This window comes from Calidris pugnax, unplaced genomic scaffold (genome assembly GCF_001431845.1).
Source record: "Calidris pugnax isolate Ruff unplaced genomic scaffold, ASM143184v1 scaffold252, whole genome shotgun sequence".
Classification (NCBI taxonomy): Eukaryota; Metazoa; Chordata; class Aves; order Charadriiformes; family Scolopacidae; genus Calidris; species Calidris pugnax.
Genome location: NW_015091118.1, coordinates 4,739,869 through 4,757,428, shown reverse-complemented (window position 1 = coordinate 4,757,428; position 17,560 = coordinate 4,739,869). Strand labels below are relative to the sequence as shown.

Below are 17,560 nucleotides of genomic sequence, written 5' to 3'. Positions count from 1 at the left end.
AAGAAGTTCACCGAAAAATCTTGTTTCCATTTAATGAGCATTCAGTAGATTGAGACGTAAACCACACCAAAATCGGGCCTAAAATGGTTGTCATGGGATGCAGAGCTGTATAAAGCAAAGGACATGAGTGAATCCTTGCTGGAACTAGTTCTAAATTTTTAAGCAGCAATTTTTGTTAATTCCTTTTGCTAATATTTAAGATGCATTCACTGGAATGTCTTTATCAAAAGAAATATGAAATAATTTTTCTTTGCCTAAAGACATTATGCTTATTTAAATAAATTCAGCGTTTATTTGTGTAGATAAATACAATTTTATGATATGAATTTTTAAAAGTCGATCGAGAAAAAACTTAGTATAGGAGCTGTAATACTGAAAAAACCATAATTTTCTCTCTTTATATGATCATATATTGAGAAAGATGATTGACATTTATTATATTAATTGGAACATGTTAAATAGTTTTAATAACTGCTTGTTAGTCTAGAATCTCTGGTTTTGTTTTCAGGAAAGTATATCTGTCAGTGCATCAAATAGGAATGGCTTCAAATGATTTAAATATTGAAATGTTTTGTGGAAAAGGCCAATTCTATTACACCTGTAAATTTTTATTCTAGGCTCCATTGTATTAGAATGGTTTATTCCCTATTTCCACAGCAACTAGTGGCAGATTTGGTCTTTGCTTTCAGCCTTGTTTAAAACTGCTGTTTAGCAGCTTTTCAGACAAAAAGATAGTAACTAGAGAAATGCTTTAAAGCACTATTCTGTTCAAACTCTTTGCAGCAGACCTTGAGATAAAATTTAGAGAATTCCTATAGGAAACCCCCTTTCTTTTCAAAGTACAGCATGTAATACCATCCTTCTAGAGTGAGAGAGACTTTCTAGGATAGGGCTCCAAACATGAAATTCACAGATAAAGCAGAATCTTCCTTTTCTCAGTCCCTCCAAATTAGGGTTTTAACAGGGCAGGGAAGAAAAAGTGATGTAATTGGCCATGTAGGAGTAAGGAACCCAAAGGTATTGGATCACTCTGTGGATCACAACACTCTTCTATCAACCCCTGCACTAGCAGGGATGAGAAAGAATGTTAATCTTCCAATGTTTGAGAAACTCTGGAGGAACATCATCATCCTCATAAACACAGGCATGGTTTGCCACCCTCAAATCAGCAATTGTTTTCCAATGAATTATAGAATCATAGAATTTTTTGGGTTGGAAAGGACCTTAAACATCATTGAGTTCCAATCCCCTGCCATGGGCAGGGACACCGCTCACTAGACCAGGTTGCTCAAAGCCCCATCCAGCCTGGCCTTGCTAAAGAGTTGTTCCTGAGATTTTGAATGCCATGGCGACAGGCACATTTATTCCTTCATGGCCAGAAAAATAGCTTCTTGTGATCTTTGGATTCAGTGATAGAGTTGGCAGTAGTATTTTGAAGAATTTGAAGAAGTCTTTCATATTATGAAAAAGACATTGGATTTGCAGGCTTTACTTAAAGCATCACCATGTGTTTCGCTTACTGAATACCAGCTCTGAAATCACTGATTCAATACTGAGCAAATAAAATACTTTCAGTGAGGAGCATAAGAAAGTGGGAAAATATGAATCTAAAATATTAATTGAATAGGTTTCATCACCTAGAGTAAAGTCCTGTCAGGCCTTTCCATACGGACAGCAGATTGACATGAGTCCTAGCCTTCGGAAATGTTCTATCAAGTTATGAGAGATTCTCAGAGATTTATTGTAACAATGTTTGCAATTGATGACTTCTCATTAGAAACATACTGGCCTCATGATCAAGATATCTTCCTAAAATGCTAGTGTCCTTTGCTTCAGCTGGTACTTACTTTGATGTATTTTTTCTTGAAATACACTGTAAACAGCAAATGATACATTTCTGAATTTCCTCAGAGTTGAGAGAAGAATGTTTATCGCTTAGAATAAGCAGATCATGGTTCCCTACAGCTCCTTACCCGAGGGTCAGGCATCACTATCATTTTAGATAGGTCCCTAATGCACTGGTTTTTATGCACTTTGAGAGAAAGTCGTATCTAAACAGGTCTACAAGGCAACATTTCTTGTTAGCAGCTAAGCTTTGCTTTCAAGCCTCTGGTTTGTTCTTTCACCATGTACTTTATTGTCTTTACTTTCAGTGCCTGAGGAAGAAAAAAACATAAAGAAACTGCTTTAATCCATGTCTCAGATGAGATTCATGGTCCCTAGTTTTGAATTCGTTTTCCTCAGATAACACTTTTATGTCTTTCAGTTTTCTAAGTGGAGCTGGATAGAAATGGGTTCATTGGCAAGCTAACTTTTTTGAGTAGTTAAGCAACAGGAATTCTACTTTTTAATTTCTACAGTGTCAGCTGATCCTGTATCTCTTCGGGGCAAACCAGTAATGAGAATCACCTTTTTGCCTCATCGTTTGCTGGAAATGAAGGAGCACACCTGATAGAAATACCTATTTTCACATATGAAATCGCTGCTAAATATGTCTTCTCCTTAGGCAAGAACTACCCAAAGTGCTTATGAATTAACTCTGGGTTGTTGGGGAGAAGCACTTCAGGAAGCTAGGTCTGTTCTCTCTAGCTGATGGTCTAATTCCTTTGCCTAGAATTAATCTCTTTCTTGCCCCATGAGTTTTCCCAGCATTCTTGGATGCACCTTCAGCAGGGCAGGAAGAAAGCTTGAACACGTGGGAGATTCTAACATTTAGTGGTAAAATAATGAGTGTTCAAATCCCAGAGTGTTAAAGTCTTCACATGTTTAGTCCCTTCTGCTTTCCAGGAAAGGTCTTGTTACACCAAGACTAGGAATTGACCTGGCTGATTTTTCTCTCTCTGTCATTAAATCTGGGGGCTTTTGGGAGTTTTCTCTAACCTTACACTGCAATACACCTCAGGCAGCAGGTACAGAGGCCTGTCTTCAACACGCTTCTGCTCAGGTAGGACAACCAAAATTGAGAAGCCTGGGTAACTGGCAAGCCATATAGGAAGGGTTTTTAGGGAGCCTAAGTACCCAACCAGCCAGGAACACACCTAAGAGTGAGAGGCGTGTACCACAGCATGCCTCAGGGGAGGCTCAAGATTCTCAAAATTGTTCCTAATAATGTCCAGTGGTAGAATTTCCACAACTTTCCATTACAATCTATGTATTAAGGAATTTCCCTCCCTTAAGAAGTTTCCTGAGGCTTAACTTCAATTTTACTTGTTACAGCTTAAGTTTTTCTTGTATTTCCAAGTCTTGAAAGGAAGAACAGACAATGTCTGTCCATCACCTGAAGAGAGAGAAGGTACTTGTGACTACATGTTAAAGATCCAGATGGAGAAGCAAAACATACATAACTGCTTGCTCCACCTGAAATGGAAAAGTCGTGTAGAAATGGACTATTCTGAAGGTGCAAATAATTATTGCCTATTTAATTATTTATTTATTTACTTTTTGTGGGAAAGATTAAACTTGAAGCTGGACATTGGACTGTTCCACAGAATAGTCTTCCCAGAGACTATTGGGATGGGCAACTATTTTCTGAAGTTGTTCGTTTCAGAAGGAGAGCACATCCCAAAGCACTGTTCAGAGATAAAGTATTTCCCCAGCTTGGGAAAGTCTGGAAACAAGAATTTTTGGGGTTATGGGACTTTCCAGTGAATCCCAGCTGAGCTTTCTAGTTTACCCAAAGGCAGGAGTGATTTCCTCTACACTTGTAGCCTCTAAGTAGGAATGTGAAAGGAACATTTACTAAGGTTGTCTGAAGACTCTCTACTGGCAGGAGAAATGCAAGTCCTTGTCTAAAGCCCTAGAGACTATTTTCTCTCTTCCCTAAATACCAACAGAGTTACTTGGGTACGTAACAGGACATCACCTGCAATTCCAATGTTTTCAATTGGTGCTACAAATATTCTTCAGAAAAATGGTCCCTTATAACATCTTCAGAAATTTTGAACATAATGGAGATTCAACTTAGGTGAAACATCAGGCCTGAAAACTCTGTCAAAGAGCTCTAGCTTACAAATAGTGTGTGGTTTTTTTCCTCTTTCTCCTTGATGGAATGGTTTTCCATTTGAACATGGAGCTCTAGAGTAACAGACTGTTGAATCATCTCTGCACTAAAGCTGTGGCACCCAATGTCGGTCTGAATGATGATTTAATTTTAGCAATCTTCTGAACTTGTACCTGCTTCAATGCCACTGATTTGGACTTAGACACTGTAAGAGAAATATCCCTTGCTTAATAGTTTCATTATGTACTTTTCCCCCACACCAGCTGGAATGTGTTTTCCTTATAATCTAGTCAACTGTCTTGGCATTGACCCTGTCCTGAGTGCCAGCTGGGAAATAATTTCCCTGCAGCTTGCAAAAGTGTCTCAGAGTGGATATTTTCGTTGGCCTGGTTGGAAACAGAAGCTTTGTGGTCTGGTGTCTCTGTCTGACACTTCTGACAGAAGAGAGGAGGAGAGCTGGTGTTTATCAGAGACTCCTGAAAAAGTCCAAACATTTCTTTTCACGATTAGCAGTTTAAAGAGGAAAACTCTCAAGCCATGAGAAACCAAAAGCCATTTACTTAACATTCCTGTGAAGCCTAAGAATGGAAAAACAGAAGTGAGGTCAAACACCCAGGACTATGTGGTTCTTGCTGTTCTCTGACTACTGGGGCACAGCTGGTGAAGGTCATGGTCAGTGAAGGGCTGCACTGCAATCCCAGCTTCCCAGACACCAGCACTATGGCACTCCCTTATCAACAGTGACATTCTGGACTATGGACACAGTCTTCCAGCTGCTGTGTTCTCAGTAGGCCAGGATGTGTGCACATTTCTGAAGCAGACAGCAGATCTGGGGACCACCCCAAACTCCTTGAAGATGATTGTTGGTATCATGATGCCTCTTCACTTCTACTTAAGGTGACGAATGGCAAGAAAATTCCCTATTGGTTCCCCCCAGTAAATGCTGAATCTTCCCTGTTCTCGCTCAGGCACACCCCTGCAGTTCAGGGGCTCCTGGGCACAAAGATGCGTAGATCACAGCTGGGTCACAGCTGGACAGAGGGATGGCTACAGTCCATTCCTCACTAATCTCTTAGTTCCATTATTTAATGATGGTGTCGTTGCATGGTTTGAGGTCTGAAAAAGAAGTGCTAAGTTTTCAAGTTGTAGTGGAGGCCTAAGGAAGAACAGAAGATGCTAAGAAAGAGGGTAAAGCTCAAATTTAAAGAGAGATCTAAAGTCAAAGAAGTATGGAAAGTTTTCCTAAGAAGTTGCCCTGGAAAAGCGGGATTTATCCCACTTGTCATGGAGGTTGGTAATCTCCAGCCTGTGAAGACTGAAAGAAAGAATGCTGCACTATTACTCTTTCATTTCAAGAAAAATAAGGATTACAGCAGTTATCGTGTGTTCCTTTTCAAATACAATAGCTAACACGTAGAAAATAGTTGCTGCAATTCCTCTAATTTCACCCATCAAACGAATGCTGTAGAAACTTGATTTGTCTAAGAGCACTCAAAGCAGTAAGTTTGCAGGCATTATAAAAAATACACTTAAAGCAGAGTGCCCTTGCAGAAGGTAATATGAAGCGGAGTGCCCCAATGTAGAAGGTAATGAGCTAAAATGTAGAAATCTCTCTCACAATCACATAATGGCAGGTAATTATCACCATCGTTATTAGAACAGAGGTATGGCCCAGTAGGGGATGTTTAATCTCCAGAAAAACTGCATTTATGTTAGGATAAGGCATTTCCATTTTTGCTGGGCTGGCACTGTATAAATAATGACAACAGGTGTGATTTAATTTTTGGCTCCTCCAAGGCTGCATTTGGTCCACAAACGGAACTTTGAGAATATATGTTATAGGGAAATAGTTACTTACTGATAATTGGATTTCTTCTGCACTGTAAGCAGGGCTCAAAAAGCTGCCTGTTCTGCCCTTTTCAGGAAACGGCCCACCAAAGCCCAAAGGAGACCTCACTGGGGCTGACGGAGATTTATCCTCTATTTTCTTCTCGTGACCTCTGTGAAGTGTGTAAGAAGATAAAGTGCTACCACTTTTTGAAAGAGTGGTATTGCCTTGGCCGTATAAAGCAGGACAACAGGTTCTGTGGTAGCCACTGGCTGGGAACATAGCAGTCTGTTGACATTCAATTTCCCATCCTTCTTTCTTTTGGAAAGTTCTAAGAGAGAAAAAAAGAAAACAAAGTATGAAAACCAGTTAAAGCTCTAAGCTATTGCAGCAAAGCCAAAGGGTTTTTTATTTATTTACTTGTTTGTGCAATTTTTTTTTACTTAAGAAATTTTTTTAAATACTATTTTATTAAATTTATATTTTTAAAATACATGTTTTAAAAAATGGTACAGGAACACGCTTTTGTAACAATAATTGAACTCTTTAACCTTACAAAAGAATTTTTAAATATTTTATTATGATGTTCTGTAGCTCTTGTATCTTACTTATAATGATCACAATGGATGTGAAAGCATATATTTGTAGTTCTGTAAAGCAAAACCTATAATGCTTATAGGCATTAAGTTGCTATAAAGCAACTTAAAAAAAACCAGCTATTTTCTTCCCATTCAAAATATCTTCTTTTCCTGACAGTTAGCTGAACAGTTCTGAAACCGTATTGATAAGAGCAGAGAATTTTGAAACTAGCTTGCCCAGATGTCTGCTGAATTAGACTAATTTTCAAACAAATCTTTATTTGTATTATATATTAAAACATAAAAAGATTTAAAATATCTCAGATTTTATCACATTTCTGTTACAATATTTCTGACTGAGGTAAAAATTTCTATTTTACTGAGGTCTGTGCTTATCATAAAATTGAAATTTTAGTCTTGGGAGGTAACTAATGTACTTAACCATGAGAGCTGTTTGAAAAGATCCTATCATTGCAAATATCCTGAAACACTTTCTAATTTGAAATGCAGCTATAAAAGAGCTTTTAAAGATCAAGTTCTCTACCACTAAAATACAATTACCATAAATATCCAAATGCATGTGCTGGTAGGATCCAAGGAAAAATGCTGCTTTTTTTTTTTTACTTTTAAATAAAAAAGAATTTGTCAAGCACAGGGAATGGACAGTGTTTTCTGCAGAAAGATCCCACCATTATTTTCAATCTTAATTTAAATATTTGGTGTTGGGAGAGTGTGGTCTTAATGCATCCTCCTTGTACATAAGCCCTGAAACATGAAACTGAGACTCCATAAATGGACTGTGCAGAACAACTCAGAGAACTAATGAAGAACATATTTTTCTCTGATTATAAAAGAAGTAGTGATTAAGATACTCTTGAATGCTACAGGAAAGCAAATTATAAGTATGATGCTATAATGTTATTATTACTATAATATTGTTATTACACATTCTAACATAAAACTCTCTGAGAATATTCACAAAACCTTCCAGCTTTCTAAATCACCTAAAATGTTTACATTTATGGGGGCAGATTTTCCTCCTTTCTTTCACGCTTTCCTTTAAATAAATATACTCTGCTCCGTAGGCACAGGAGAATACCTTTTCTCTTTTTCCCCCCACTATTTAAAGTCCTTTCTATCTATTGTTTGGATGATGGGCACAGTAAAAAAAACTGCCACAACTGAAGATAGATGGCATGTATAATAAAATCACAGAATTTTTTTTTTCATCTTGTGTTCTGACCTTTTTGGAAGTAATTTCCTCTGTAAAACCACAGTAAAGTCTATGTGATCTGTTTTCTTTTTTTTTTTTTTTTTTTTCCACCCCAGAACTGCTTCTCTATGCATTTACTAACAGTTATTACTGTTATGTTATAGCTTACCTCACTAAGACCAGAATTTTCAGACTTGGGTGCCTACAGTTACGGTGGCTTTTAGACAGTAAAACCAGACATACCCCTCCTCCCCACAAAAGTACCAATTTTTTTAAAGGAACTTGGGTTCCTGCTGTAATCCCCAGGATTGCTGGGGCTGTTTGCTATCTTGGAAAAACATGACACCTACATTTAGGTGCTTTGATATGGATCCTATGCCTTCACTTCAGACAGATTTCACAGCTGGGGTTTAAATTTCTGCCAGTTCAGTGCAAAATAATATCTAAGAACCGAGTTCTACTTTGAATACAAATGTAAAGGTAGGCAAATTTCTGCAAGTTTGTAAAAAACCTGCCCATTTGTTAACACTGGCAACTCAAATATACAATAACTGCAGTTGAACTTATGCTTTCAGTGTTTACTGTTCTAGGGTTTCAGGGTTTACTGTCCTAGAGTATTTAATATACACACATACTTCACAAAAATAATATCTCTCTTGATATGACGACATCTGGCACAAGAAGTCCTTGCAAAGGGAATTTATATAGACAGGATCGATTTTTCCAGACTGCTATGAAATCAGCCTCGTCCCTATGCGATCGATGGCTTCAGTGGCACAAAACGACCTCCTTGCCCAGCTTGTGCTGGTGCCATACCTAGTCCTGAGAAAGAAAACAACAGGCCTTCAACGAACGGAATGTCTTCAGAATTCCTGTTGCTGCTTTTACCTTGCAAGCCTAACTTCTACCTTTGTTCTAAAAACAGTTAAAAAGTGTTTTCCTGATAATTTTTTTTTTTCCAGTTTTTCTACTGCAATAACCGGTGCCGTGGTGAGTATGGCCAAGAGTGTGTGACCTCCAAAGGGTAATAAAAAACTCCTTCAGACAGATATGCCACTGTCAGCACAGATCCTTTAAGAGATCCCCAGCCATCTGAAGAAGCATTCAGTCCCAGCCTTTACCCCTCGCCTTTGCCACATGATGAAAGTGCACTTTGGCTTGCCCAGTTAACCTATTTGGTGAATATTTTTATGGTAAGTAAGTAGTATTTCATTTAGAAACTCACATGACTCTTTTAATTTTGGAAGAAAGAGGCTAAAAGCATCAGCTTCATCAGAGAGAGCCCTCTTCAACCATGTCAAAATTAGTATCAGCTGTATGTGGCCAAGGCCTAAATAAAGGATTGACATCTTGAGGGTGGGGAAAGCTTCTGTAAATGGCAATTAGAAGTAAATTATCATATTTGAAAACAACAACTATTTAAAGTGGTTACTGGTAGGATGTGGCCACAGTCTTTTTCAGCAAAAAGATGCCACTCCTGCATATCTTACTTTGTAATATTTAGAAATTCACTGTATACTGCAAAAAAAGAAGAAATCATGTCTCTTTCTAAATTGCCAATGTAATTTCCTGCAATTTCCTGTAGTTTCTCTAGAGGTCTCCCATCTAATTAATGACTGTGCCCATGCTTAGGATTCTAGTACTTACTGTGAGACATGCCTTAAAAATATTATAGAATATACTTGGTTGAATACATACTTTTTTGCATTGTGCAAACCTGTTCAGGTTTCTGAATGCAAATAGGAGAAACAAAAAGTACAGCTTCTGAAAATTACTATTTAAAACACAAACACACACCCCTTATACAAACACTACATTTTCTATTTTTTTTACTAGTAAAAAAAGTCTTTTTGCCCTTTCTCCAGTGCCATAATTACCATGGAAACAGAACTGAAAATTAAAACAGAAATAACATGGTTTATGCTCACAATAAAATAAAACATACCCCAGAGTTTAACTCAACCAACATCAACTGCCTGGTTTTTGATGAGTGAAAATTTAATTTCAGTTTTCTGAGAAAATCTTGAGGTAGTTCCCTGTTTGGGAGCGGAGAACTGACAGCACAGAAAGGGCCCAATCTTCAAAAGACCTGCCTGGCTGATGTGTCTACGCAGGACACATGGAATTTGCACATTTTTTTGAAATCTGTGTCGGTATTTATTTAGCTAAATAGCTTTTCATTTAGAAAATCAAACACATGTTTTAGATCCTGAAAACCAGGCTAATGTATCTGTTTGATCAGATTAATCAGAATCATAATTTAAATTGTGTTCATTAGCGTGGGTGAGATTTGTGTGGTGAGGAAGGTTAGCTCTCCCAGGTTTCTCTCTCCCAGGTTTTTTGGTTTAACATTGTTTTTAATGGCTATGAAATCAAACCCTGCAACTACCTGCATAGTTCTATTGTCTCTTACACTTAAATTCTCATGAATGAAATTTCACAGTTCCTCATGTACAGTAAGTGTAATTCCTGAGAAAATGGGAAAAAACCCTTATTTTTTCTCACTTTTAAGAAGGGTGGAAGCACAAGCAAAAATTGACCTGACCATTTTTTGGTGAAATTATGAGACCTACCGGTGCAGAACAGTCTGTAGCCTGGTTTCTAAATATTTGTTTCAGCAAAACCTTCAACATCATTTGAGCCTCCATATATCTCTATGTGTGTGTATATATATATATAAAAATACGTATGTACAACATATAAAATATATATTTACATACACATGAATACTACCTTTAACCCTAAACATTGTATCTAAAAGGAAATTTTAGGTGAGAAAATAGCTACATACTATGGGACACCTTTTTATTTCACAGAACGAATAAAATAACTAAGTTCTGCCAAAGACTGAATGTATGAGTTTGAAATCTTAACGTGTACAACTTTGGATCCAATTATTTAAACTTTACTTCACAGAACTGTTTTACATTAGCGCTATCATGTAAGTTCTTTATTAATTACAAATGATCAAAATATTTAGCTCCCTATTAATTTTTACTCTCCCATACTGTGAAATATCCTCTAGCAGTGAGTTTAATTTTCCTTTTATTACTGCAATGCCATGATTATAACATGTTTCAAGGTAATTCAGTGCTTCACTGAATACAGGGAATGAAGAAGGAAGTAATCACTACAATACATTCTCTAGGAGCCTGAATATTCTTAAGTCTCATTATTTTTCCCTAACAAGGAGTTTATTGTAGTAATGATTTATTCAGGGCATCTGAAATTACGTTTCTTTTAAAAATCAGGTCGCCCAAGAACACCAAAACTAGACAAGGCATTAAAATACATTTAATGAAACTTCCAACAAATGCAATTGGCAGGACACAAAGCTTTTCAGCAGGAGTTGTAGTTCAAACTGCTTATTAAGATAACCTCCTGTGGAGAAGTTTACCTCTCATGTTAGTTTTTATGTCCTTTCCTTGTCTTGTTTTCATTTGGCAGTAAACATACATTCTGTCCTGTTTTGCAAAACCTGGAACTAAGAATAACTTAAAAAGTTTTTTAAGTTATTCCATGTGACAAATATTAAAATAATGATCAAACATTTCTAGGACTTCGTTTATTGCCAAATTCAGTTAGGCACCCACCAAAATGTAGGAAATTCTTACCTAGTAGCTAGGTCTGGTATTTGTGTTAGTTGGAGTTCTGAATGAACAGAGACATAAAAAAAAGCTTAACAGCTTGGCCTAGTACAATGCTTCCAAAAAAATTACAGGTAGTTTCATATATGTGTACAATCTAAATATTACCTCTCTTCCTCTTCTTGCATCTTTGAATGGGTTTGGTAGCTGTGCTCTGTTTCTCCGTACGTATCCATGTGACCCAGTATTGATGTTTCAGTGTCATTTTGTAGTTTAACAAGACTATTTTGTAATTTTACATTCTCATGTTCCAGTTTCTTAATGGAAGCTGTGAAATTTCCATGTTCTTTGTTAGATAAATCTATACTCTGTGAAAGCACATAAAAACATCATTAAATAGTCAGTTTTTTCCTCAATAAATGGATGTTAGTGTTTTTAACAAGCAAACACCAAACGATGTTCTATGCTAAAGAAAGACCTAGCCACCATATATAATCATGCAGCACTTAGAGCAAACCAAGAGAATTGCCTCCAGAAAAAAAAACACTAGATAAATGGGAAAAAAGGGGTAGCAGCCTCTGTAACACAATAAAACGAATTAAAATTTCTCGACAAACATACATTCAAAATATTATTGTTATAAATTCATTGCTTGCTCTGTAAAACTTATGACATAAAAGCAGCCGTAACAGCTATAGCTGCAGACTGTATTGCTCCCTCCAGTAACAATTCCACCAAAAATAACAAGAAAAATTATAGAAGTTCATTACTATACTACATCCAGGGTATGTCTACAGGCACGATTTAATATCTGTATTGAGACACAGTCACCTTCGGCTTCAGAAGCAGTAAAGCCACATTAGCACAGTGCTCTCCATCTGTGGTACTAAACTCTAAACTTCTAAACTAAACTTCTCAGCTGGGTTGGCCCACATGGTGTAAAAGTCAAAATACTGAAAATGCGAGTGACACGTGCACTGTGAGCAGGGGCTAACGATGCCCATCAACTGGAATATGAAGAGAGGAAGATGGAGAGGAAGATGGAGAGCAGTTCTGGATGCTGACTGGCCAGGATGCTCCATTTCTTTTTTGTCCTTTCTCTTATTCCATGAAGCCCACGCTGCACACCGAGCTAGCTAATCTGGAACTAGTCCTCTGCAGGATTCTGCACTGCACTGTGTAAATATATTTGCAATTACAGTATACTGTCATCAACAGAAAATTCTCAAAAGATTTATCAGATTTCAGAAGACTGAAAACTCATACAGTTTATTAAGTTGTCCTTCCATCTATTTCTAGATTTACCTTATTCTTTGGGAACCCAGTAATTCATGAGTATTAAGGTTTGGGTTCTTAGTATACTGCCAGCACAACCGGGCTCCTGCACCTGAAAGCTCATCTATTCCTTGCACTAACTGCTCTGATGTCATCTCTTCCTGTAAACCTTGCCTTGTTTAGCTAGTTTTAGGGGAAATTTATGATCCAAGCTGTCATGGAAGTGCCAGAAAGTATAAGAAAATCTAATTTTTTGTGCAAGGATAGGGAGAAGAGAGGAAGGAGTGTGCTATGTCACCCTGCCACTAATAGCTCTAGAACGAGCAGTACAGTTATAATGGCATGAACCCCAAAACTGAGCTGGCAACAGCCACATTGCTTTTAAAATCCAAAGGGGTAACCCTGCCTGATGATGCCTCACACCACACTGACTCAGCCTGGCACTAGTTTGAGGGCTCTACTGTACTATACAGAATCACAGAATCACAGAATCTTCTAGGTTGGAAGGGACCTTAAAGATCATCTTGTCCAACCGTCAACCTAACTGACAAAAATAGACACCCGCACAACAAACAAGGAGCATCATCACTAAACCATACCTCCCAGCACTACATCAACCTGTCTTTTGAACACCTCCAGGGATGGTGCCTCAACCACCTCCCTGGGCAGCCCATTCCAATGCCTGATAACCCTTTCAGTGAAAAAATGTTTCCTAATATCCAGCCTGAACCTCCCCTGGGGTAACCTGAGGCCATTTCCTCTTGTCCTGTCGCCTGTGACTTGGGAGAAGAGACCGACCCCCACCTCTCTACTCCCTCCTCTCAGGGAGTTGTAGAGAGCAATAAGGTCTCCCCTCAGCCTCCTCTTCTCCAGGCTGAACAACCCCAGTTCCCTCAGCCTCTCCTCACGAGACACGTTCTCCAGACCCCTCACCATCTTTGTCGCCCTTCTCTGGACCCGCTCCAGCACCTCAATGTCTTTTTTATGGTAGGGGGCCCACAAACACATCTGTAAAAATCTCTCCAGCCCCTGCAATTTTAATATCCAAATACCTCACAATCTTTAATGTTTAGATCCTCACAATACATTAGTCAATCAGGAAATAATTATTAAATCCCCAAACACATTGACACGTGTAGTGACCTTGATATATGTAGTAACCAGATTTTACCCTTAAAATTTAACAAACAAGTGACTCTTGTCCTACAGCTCTTCTCCTACTTGCTTAAGAATAACACTGTAGAGAAGAGCTAGATATGGATCCACACATCCATGGATGTTTCCACAATAATAGATCATATCTACACATATATATCCATATATTGTACATGTATATGTAGGTAATACATCACTTGATAGACATACACGCAATTTTAAGGGAGTGGAAAATGGGATGTCCTTTCATGCATTTGTCAGTTTATGGTAAGACAATTAACAGGCTACAAATCCCCTGAAAATGAATTTACAGCAGTATTTACAAGTAACATTCCAGTGTTTTTTCTGGTGATAGATACAATAATCCAGGTGTTCTGTAAGCATAGGATGTTTTGAAGCTTTTTGTGGAAAGCAGCTTATTTATTGTATCCATATAAATTATAATTCTACCTGATGTTATGGCACACTTTTTATGAATTAAACTTTAAATACCTCCTGTTTGGAGAGAATTAAATACTAATCTCTGAAAATACACTGCGTGGGCACAAAATGTGTCAGTTTTTTACACTGTTATTTAAATACCATATGAACAAAGGGGTAAAATAGTGAAAAAGGGACATATTTTTGCATCTGTGAGAATGATGACTGTTTAAAAATAAATATTTTCTGAAATAAGTGGCATGACTTACAAAAAATAGGTGCCCAGAAACTGTTTAGTGTCTAGACAGTTACTGAAAAATTTAGCTTGTTTCTACTTTACTACTATTAAGGTCAAAATTATTCCCAGCTATACCCACCTCCAGGCTGTGTGTGAATACCACTTGCTTTTGATTGTGTCATACACCTTCTTTTTAATAATTTTTTTCATGCAAGCCAGAAATATCTAAATCTGCCATGATGTCAATCTACATTTATAATAAATATAAGTGACAGTTCTGCATATTGCATAGTTTAAAAAAAATTACCATGCAACTTTTACATTCCTGGTTTTCCACCATCTCTTTTAGATGTGTGTTTTCAGATTTGATAACTCTGTATCGGAAATCCAACAACTAGGAAAAGATTAATTTCTTAGTTAAATACAAGAACATTACTGTTAACTGGAAATAGCACTGCTTATTAATACATGTAAATTCAATTTTACAAGATATACATAAAAATATATGTAATAATAGTATAATGTATATAATAATAAATGTATATAATAATAACTGCAATAATTCTTTTTTAAATACAGCAATACTAAAGCAGAAAGAAGTCTCAAAATGTCTCTGAAAGCTATACAAATGCAATGCCTCTGATTTTATTTACTTTTTTGAAAGAAGTAATCACTTAGGAAAATAAAGGAGGTCAGAGGCATTTATGAGATACAAAGAGGGAGAGATTTTGCAGGCCACTGAAACTGGACTCCTAGACATAAAGCCTAGTGATGACATCCCCTCTTTCAGTGACACGAGAGGAAATATGGTCTGGCAAAGAGTACCACAAAGTAGGAGAAATCACTCATTTTCCCAAACACTAACTTTCCTATTGTCAAAAGTAAAGTCGTACATTAATTACGATTTTCAATATGCAGGGACCCTCTCAGAAAACCCAGAGATACCCAGAAACTAAATATGAAGGTTCTTTTGGTTTACAAAACTAAGTAATGAAGGTAACATACTTCTTTTTAAAACTGAAATTTGCCATTAAAACACTGGTATCTTACAGTTTTCAGCTTTAAAATTACCAGACTTTCCTCAATATATTTGTAACACTCTTCAAAAAGCATTCAAAAAACTTGAAAAATTAGGAAACATTCTAGTAAAAGGTTCTAATGATAAAGTTTTCAAGATCTTTTGCATGTTGAAATGATAACTAAGTTTGATGGTCAGAAGGAATTGCAATTTTGATGTACAGTTGACATTTACTGATGTTTTCTTGTTCCAGTATCAATTTGGCTGCTTTAATAATACTTCACAGATATTACAGCACTGCTGATGGAAGCTACAGCAAGAAATGTAATGTCTTCTTTCACAGATAATGTATGTCATTATCAATAGTGTGGAGTAAAACGATCTGGGCTGGTTTTGCCTGCTTGCATACCTGTTGTTTTGCTAACAATTTGTCTTTTATCTCTAACTCCATTTTTAACTGTCTTTCCAGAAGACTAGCTTTCTCCATGATAGTTGCTATAGTGATCTCCTTCTGATGAAGCTCTTCTGTCAGGTCAGAGATTTCTGTCTTCATTCTTTCCTGCTCAGAGCGATGGGACTGCTCCTCTCGATAAAGATGGTTTCTTATCTGTAGCAAATATGTTTCAAAAAGAAAAAAGGTTGTGCAGTAAATATGATTGCATCACTTACTACCTAGTAGTGGCTTTTTTTTGATGTTGCTTCCAAGATCCCAACTCTTCTAACCAAATCAGAGACTTTTGAGATTTTATAATAAAATGTCTTCATGAGTCAGTGCACACGGCTTTGTGTTCGCATCTTTTTTCAATCCTTCTCTTGTGTTTTCATTTGCCTTTTTAGTATTAGAACAGCATTTGTCAATTTTAGAACATATTACAAGGCATTTAAATTAACATTTAAAAAGAATGTAATAAAAATGATGTTAATTTTAAGAATTGGAATTTATGGCAAAGAATATCCAAGGAAATATCCATTCAATAAACCTAAGTATGATTTATTTATATTGCTCCCAAGTTAATTCTGGTTTAAAATAAGTTTAATGTGGCCTAAATTAACTTGGGAGCAATATAAATAAATCAATCTAGAGCCTCTTTAATGAGAAACTGTTAGAAATAAAGAATGTATATAGTAAATTACTTTATGAGGATCTTTCCTGCCATTATAGATAAAATTTAAGGTCAAACTTTCTGCACTATCTCCTGTACAGAGTTCTCCAAAGAATCAACACAAAGATTGTTTTCATAATCCTCCTATTATAACCAACAATTTAGTACTGATAGATTTTTGTATTATGTAAGAAACAAAACTAGAAAAGGCAGTACAACAACCTTTGAACCCATTTTAATAATTCCTCGCAGTACTGCGCACAATCGGTAGCAGATGGCACTTCATTTAATTTATGCAAACTACACAGAAATTCTAGAATTGTCAACAAATAGATGGAGATGCGAAAAACTTAAGAGCTAGATCATGACCATCATGCCAAAATCACTGCATCCAAGTCAGCTGCATGCAATTAGAATCATAGAATCATAGAATTGTCCAGGCCGGAAGGGACCTCCAAAGGCCATCTAGTTCGACCCCCCCGCAGTCAGCAGGGACACCCCCAACTAGACCAGGTTGCCCAGGGCCTCGTTGAGCCTCACCTTGAATATCTCCAGGGAAGGGGCCTCAACCACCTTCCTGGGCAACCTGTTCCTGTGTTATACCACCCCTACAGTAAAGAACTTTCTCCTCATCTCCAATCTAAATCTGCTCCCCTCCAGCTTAAAGCCATTGCCCCTCGTCCTATCCCTACAGGCCTTTGTAAACAGGCTCTCCCCAGCCTTCCTGTAGGCTCCCTTCAGGTACTGGAAGGCTGCTATTAGGTCTCCCCAGAGCCTCCTCTTCTCCAGGCTGAACAACCCCAGCTCCCTCAGCCTGTCCTCATAGCAGAGGTGCTCCAACCCCTTGATCTTTTTAGTGGCCCTCCTCTGGACCTGCTCCATCAGGTCCATATCTTTCCTATACTGAGGGTTCCAGACCTGCACACAATACTCCAGGTGAGGTCTCACCAGAGCAAAGTGGCAGAATCACCTCTCTGGACCTACTAGCAATGCATCTTTTGATGCAGCCCAGGATGTGATTGGCCTTCTGGGCTGCAACTGCACACTGCCTGCTCATGTCCAGCTTCTTGTCCACCAGCACCCCCAAGTCCCTTTCCTCATGGATGCTTTCTAATACCTCACCCCCTAGTCTGTACTGATGGCAA

The 17,560-nt window shown here is 37.5% G+C and overlaps 1 protein-coding gene across 1 annotated transcript in view; it reads right to left on the bottom strand.

The window, feature by feature from the left end:
- The window catches only part of CCDC67 (coiled-coil domain containing 67), a 43,552-nt gene that overhangs the window by 725 nt on the left and 25,267 nt on the right, over positions 1-17,560 (bottom strand). The window contains exons 9-12 of the mRNA XM_014958257.1: positions 15,722-15,919; positions 14,602-14,688; positions 11,375-11,574; positions 5,859-6,159 (exon numbers count right to left, since the gene is read on the bottom strand). Coding sequence (XP_014813743.1) covers positions 5,859-6,159; positions 11,375-11,574; positions 14,602-14,688; positions 15,722-15,919 — 786 coding nt within the window. The remainder of the gene's footprint in view (positions 1-5,858; positions 6,160-11,374; positions 11,575-14,601; positions 14,689-15,721; positions 15,920-17,560) is intronic.